The following is a 6,132-nucleotide window of genomic DNA, read 5'->3' on the forward strand; positions in this document are numbered from 1 at the left end:
ACTGAAACGTACATGCGCAATGCGCATGCGTTATTTTCCCCAACAGCTATCTTCAGAGTGATTTTCACGAAAACCAGAATTGTGCGTTATTCAAATAATATTTTGAATAAGTTCTCTGAATAGAAGTTACAGATAGAAAGAACGAGATTATTCGAGAATTTTTTAAATCAGAAACGTATTGCATACATCTATTAATTGTTTGATCGTTATAATAACTTCCTTATTCAATAAAAATATATTACACCTAAAAATATTTTAATGTATCATCGTGAAATAATTTGCATTATAACAGAATATATTGTAAACCTATGTGTGAAATTAAAATCATATGTCATACATAATTAAGTACATAAATATTTATTCTCGCTTGTATACAGTTACAAATGTGGAATTCTAAATACATATGTGAATACTTGAAATCGAAAGATCGTAACATTCTAATAATTTCATTGTAAATTTATTAAACTTAATTATTATCTTATTTCTACGGTATTATATAAACAAAACTCAACAAGTTATAATGCAAATATGTTATGAATGCTGTATATGTATATTGTATATCAAATATCATAAGAATTCATTGCAAATAATAAAAAGATATTAAATTTTCTAAAAATAGCTATTTAATAATAAAAATGATAAGAATATACCATGAGTATATTTTTAAAACAATTATCGTACAGTTAAATACAATTGCAAATATTCGTCTACAATTCGTCGATTTCATTTATAAGATATAGAAGATGTGATTTTTCATTGACACAACAATATATTTTTGTTTTACTATTTGGTCAATAAGTTTGAGATAAACTTTAAATACATATGTGTACTATTTATTAGATCAAATTTCGTTATACTGTTTCCTTTTCCTCTCTTTCTTTTCACTTTTCATCTTTCAAGTAGATGAGACTACAAGACTCCATATAAAACGGTTTCCGTTAAATAAGGCAGATCCAAGAGTGATTGATACTTTTAATAAATTAGAAATTTAGTTTATTCGTCAATAATAATATTTCAATAAAATTTTAACTTAAGTTCCATTAAAATTCGTTAGTGTTATACTTTCTTAGGTCAATATTTTGTGATGTGTTTCTACAACGATTTTCGTATCAAATTCATTAATTTTTCAATTTATAAGATTTAGATTATAATGCAATATGAGAAATTTTACCAATTTTCTAACTCTATTAGTAGAAAACAACAAACTTCGAAAGACGGGATTAAAATACATCAAAAATATTTTGTGCGAATTTTTATTAAGATGTACAAATTTTTTACGAATCGTATTTCATTATTTTATCAAGAAAGTTGAAAACCAATGATCCTACGGCGCTATTATAAATGAACATGCTGAATAGAACTATTAAGTCGCTTATATTAAAGGACAAATGAAATTTGGCATTTATTAATGTCTATGAATCCTAATACTCCTAATTCTTAATATCATGGATTTTTAAAAATAAGTAGTAAATTCCACAAAGATTAAAATATTTAATCGGGATAATTACATATTCGTACTTTTCCTTATTTTCTCATAATGCTGAATATAAATTAAGATTTGTGTCATGAAAACGAAAGATTTGAGAAATAAATAAAATGTGGAGAAATAAATTCAGAAATATTTATTACAGTTCAACTATATCGAATACATTTTGAATATATAATTTTTGTCAAACGCACTAAGAATTTCAGTGACATTCAACAACTCCTTTTAATCATAAGATTAGTTAGTCTTCGTATCTTGGAAATATGGGTTCATCAAAGGGGGAATGAGGACGTTGTGGGGGATGATGTGGAATTGGGGGAAGGTGCGGGCGGTGTGGTGGACCTGGCGGGTGGTGTGGTGGACCTGGCGGGTGGTGTGGTGGACCGGGTGGGTGGTGCGGTGGACCTGGCGGGTGATGTGGTGGACCGGGTGGGTGGTGTGGTGGACCTGGCGGGTGGTGTGGTGGACCTGGCGGGTGGTGTGGTGGACCGGGTGGGTGGTGTGGTGGAGCGGGTGGGTGATGTGGTGGACCAGGTGGGTGGTGTGGTGGACCGGGTGGGTGGTGTGGTGGACCTGGCGGGTGGTGTGGTGGACCTGGCGGGTGGTGTGGTGGACCTGGCGGGTGGTGTGGTGGACCTGGCGGGTGGTGTGGTGGACCTGGCGGGTGGTGTGGTGGACCTGGCGGGTGGTGTGGTGGACCTGGCGGGTGGTGTGGTGGACCTGGCGGGTGGTGTGGTGGACCTGGCGGGTGGTGTGGTGGACCGGGTGGGTGGTGTGGTGGACCGGGTGGGTGGTGTGGTGGACCTGGCGGGTGATGTGGTGGACCTGGCGGGTGGTGTGGTGGACCTGGCGGATGGTGTGGTGGAACGGGTGGGTGATGTGGTGGACCTGGCGGATGGTGTGGTGGACCTGGCGGATGGTGTGGTGGACCGGGTGGGTGATGTGGTGGACCGGGTGGGTGATGTGGTGGACCGGGTGGGTGGTGCGGTGGAACGGGTGGGTGGTGTGGTGGAAGGGGTCGGTCGTGTGGTTTATGGTGTGGGCGGTGTGGAGGAAAATCAGGATCAGGTCGACGAGATGGCCTTGGACTGACAGTTGTAGTTGGTCTTGAAGGATGGGATGGTCTGGTAGGGTGAGGTGGTCTTGAAGGACGGGATGGTTCAGTAGAGTCAGTTGGTTTTGAAGGATGAGATGGTCTAGTAGGGTGAGGTGGTCTTGAAGGACGGGATGGTTCAGTAGAGTCAGTTGGTCTTGAAGGATGAGATGGTCTAGTAGGGTGAGGTGGTCTTGGAGGACGGGATGGTCCAGCAGTAGGAGTGTGTGTAGGGTGGAATGGAGATGGTTCAGTAGAACGAGTTGGTCGTGGCGGACGGGGTGATGCAGTAGTACTGTGTTCGCCAGATTCAGTTGGTCGTGGAGAGCGAGATGTCACCGTAGGACTGGCTGTCGAAGAATGTGGTGGTCTTGAATGGTCATGTTTACATTCTGCATGCTCTCTGGGCCAGTCGCATACTCTTAAATCCGAATTATATTCCAGTCCTTCACTACATTTCATTATCTGCGGTACGCCTGCACTGCAGGAATAGTAGGTCGAGCAGTCATCTGGATTCGGAAACAAGGTAATATCCTCTCCGTCCTCATTTGGACATTGAGGTGGGGTGGCGAAAGCAAACGTCACCAAAAGTGTGGCAAATATTGCCACAAACGTTGCTAAAATGATTATCAGACGATCTTAATTAATATCGTATCTAGTAATTTAATAATTGAGATCAAGTTAAAAATATCGGCAAAATCTTTATATAAAGTAAAAAATGTTATGACAAGGTGAAAATTCTGTTTCTGTATGTATATATCTATGTATATGCATTTTCTCGTATAATATAATAAAGAAAAAGATCTTATAGATGAGAATTGAATAATGTCGAACGTGTAAGTAACAACAATATCTTCACTAAAATTAGTATGTTCCGTTCCACTTCTTCCGATCAATCTTAACGTGAACAATTTTATTGAAGATTATTTCAACTATCTTACCTTTCATGTTTGCTCCTGAAAGCGCACAATTTCGTCTTGTATTGTATTCCTTCTTACTATTGTTATGACGATCAGATTTGTCTTCCTCTTTATATATTCTACGTAAGTATTTTTAATAGATTATCAGCAAGCAAATACTTGTTTATCAATCGTAATTATCATCATAACGTGATAAGTCTAACGAAGAAAAAATTAGCTACTACATGAATCGTTGGATTACAGTGTTATTAAGTGTAAATATTGTCTGCTAATCATATCGGTTTCCTTCTCAGAGAAAGTTTGAGATGGTGACTTCAGAAATTATTTAGAATCACTTCTAATTGAATTAATATCTAATTCTAATGCAACATTAATATACCAGTTTGTATATTAAAGCATAAAATACTTTATGTATTCAAAAAATGTAAGTTAAAGTTAATCAATTAATTAATTAAATATAATGACAATTTGTTCTTTCAATACTAGAAAAAACGTACATCAAATATATCGAACGAAACATCAGCATAAATTTTGTTTCTAAAGGAATGTAATAAAATTAATAATGTTTTTAAGAGAAACAAAGATCTTAAAATATTATTTTAAACTGAAATTACATTTTCATTTGAAGGTATTTTCAAGCAGAGAATGTTTCTCATAATTCTTCTCGCATTTACTATTTTTATTACCTTTAGTTGATAAAAATTAAGAGTTATTCTACATTAATTCACCAGAAACAAATGAAATAACAATAAACTATTATAAAGAATAAATAGAACATAAAACTGTAACCGAATAAAAAAAAGATACAACAAGATTTTTAAATACATTGGTAAAACTTATGAAACGATTTTTCCGTATGACTTTTATTATAAATTATAATTGTTGACAGAGAATAGAAACAGTCCAGAAAATAGATTACCTTGTATGGAAATCAATATTGGCAAATATATTTATTTACGTTTTTCGTTTAAGGCCTCGTATCTTAGAAAATAAGCTTCTGAGTTTAGAATTAACTCGGATACATACACGCTACAAATTTTCTAATTTAGTTTTCTCGAAAGATTGTATTCCAAATGTTCAACTTAGTTTCGCATGTAGAATAATCTTTTGCTAATTGCGCGCTCTTTTTCAATCGAGAATTAATCAAATACATACATACTTGATAAAGTTTCAAATTCGATCTTCATAGGAATGAAGATTACCTCAGAAATGAAAATTACGTTCTTCAACGTAACTTTTGTCATTCTTGATTTTTGTTCTATTTCAAGGTATAAAATCTCCCTGACATCACTTATACCACGAATTTAGACCTTGTTTAGACTGTGTTCAGATACTTTGGAGTAGATTAATATGTACATATCTTTATTTTTTTACTCCTGAACTCATTGCATTAAGTGATAGAATTTGAATGAAAATTTGAAAAAGAAACAGAAAATCGAATACATTTAAAAGGTTCTTAAACTAAAGATGCTAAAGGGCTTAATATATACAAGAGAGTTAAATTCGCATTACAGTTGTAAATAAAAGCAATTACTTTCTTTTGTGCCAAATAATGCTTATTTTAGTATATAGTATTGCGCATGTGATTACAAAAGTGCGTGTGAACAAAAGTTAAAAATATAAACTGTATATTTATCTTTCCTTATCGAAAATTGTATAGAAAAGTTAAAAATCTTTCGATTTATAAAGCTTTTTGTATCACGTAGATCGATAACTGATTACCTTTATCGATCTTTCATTGGGAAATCCATAATGGATAGTGTAATTTTATTTTTTGTTAATCTGAAAACAAGTGATTCAGAAGATTGTACATGTGCAGCGTAAGAATATTATTGATAGGAAATAGCTTTGTAAATATAATAGTATATTATGCAATATAATAAAGATCAATAAATACAATTTATTAAAATATAATATGTAAGCAATAAATTTATAGAAAATATTTGTTCAGATATATAAATATAATTAATACAACATGATTGTATGTAGGTACATACAAGAGCAGATTGAAAAGTTTACAGAATCGCCGTTGGGAGTTGGTTCATTTGTTATTGACATTCCGGAAATTTTTCAGCCTGATCTTGTATTAATCTATAATTGTACTATTGACTAATTCGTCGGTCATTGTACATATTTTTATTTTATGTTAAATCAATAATGTCGGAAACAATATCAAGATGATAAAGTTCACAAATAATTAAGACGTGAAACAAAAAATATATCAGATAGGACATCCATTGCATATATTATTTTTATATGTTATACGTTGTCTGTAAATTTATTCATAATAGCAAAGAAAAAATCTGTTATAACAGTAAGTTTCAGAAAATATACATATATATTATTTTGAAAAAATTTTTAGAACAAAAGTGTTCGATTTAATGGCAGGATCAGAATTATGTGTTTGATATGAATGATTCCCATTGAAAGCTTTGGATATGACGTTTCAATAGAATACTTTAAAGAAATCAGTTTCTTGCAAATAAAAAGATTCCTTTATTATCATCTCAAATATGTTGCTAGTCTATTGTTACGTGGCTTTTTCAAGATTTGGGGCAATTTGGCGAGGCTGCAGCTTTTGGAGTGCTGAAACACTCTGCTTGTGTTACAACTTCAAACAATTCGAAAAATTA

General features: G+C 33.8%; 1 protein-coding gene across 9 annotated transcripts; it reads right to left on the minus strand.

The window, feature by feature from the left end:
- Window positions 1-1,607: 1,607 nt before the first annotated feature.
- LOC139987908 (uncharacterized) lies at window positions 1,608-3,628 on the minus strand. Of its 9 annotated transcripts, none has more exons than XM_072004722.1 (4): window positions 3,521-3,628; window positions 2,511-3,196; window positions 2,417-2,426; window positions 1,608-2,290 (listed from the first exon to the last, which is right to left on the minus strand). In XM_072004722.1, the coding sequence occupies exons 1-4, from the start codon at window positions 3,525-3,527 to the stop codon at window positions 1,728-1,730; spliced, it is 1,266 nt and encodes a 421-aa protein (XP_071860823.1). In that variant the 5' UTR covers window positions 3,528-3,628; the 3' UTR covers window positions 1,608-1,727. The 9 variants fall into 9 exon arrangements, with proteins under 9 accessions (XP_071860823.1, XP_071860822.1, XP_071860818.1 ...); XM_072004721.1 differs by having other exon boundaries at window positions 2,396-2,426; XM_072004717.1 differs by having other exon boundaries at window positions 1,608-2,426.
- Between the last annotated feature and the right edge of the window lie 2,504 nt (window positions 3,629-6,132).

The sequence above is a fragment of the Bombus fervidus genome, chromosome 6, assembly GCF_041682495.2.
Source record: "Bombus fervidus isolate BK054 chromosome 6, iyBomFerv1, whole genome shotgun sequence".
In the NCBI taxonomy this organism is placed as follows: domain Eukaryota; kingdom Metazoa; phylum Arthropoda; class Insecta; order Hymenoptera; family Apidae; genus Bombus; species Bombus fervidus.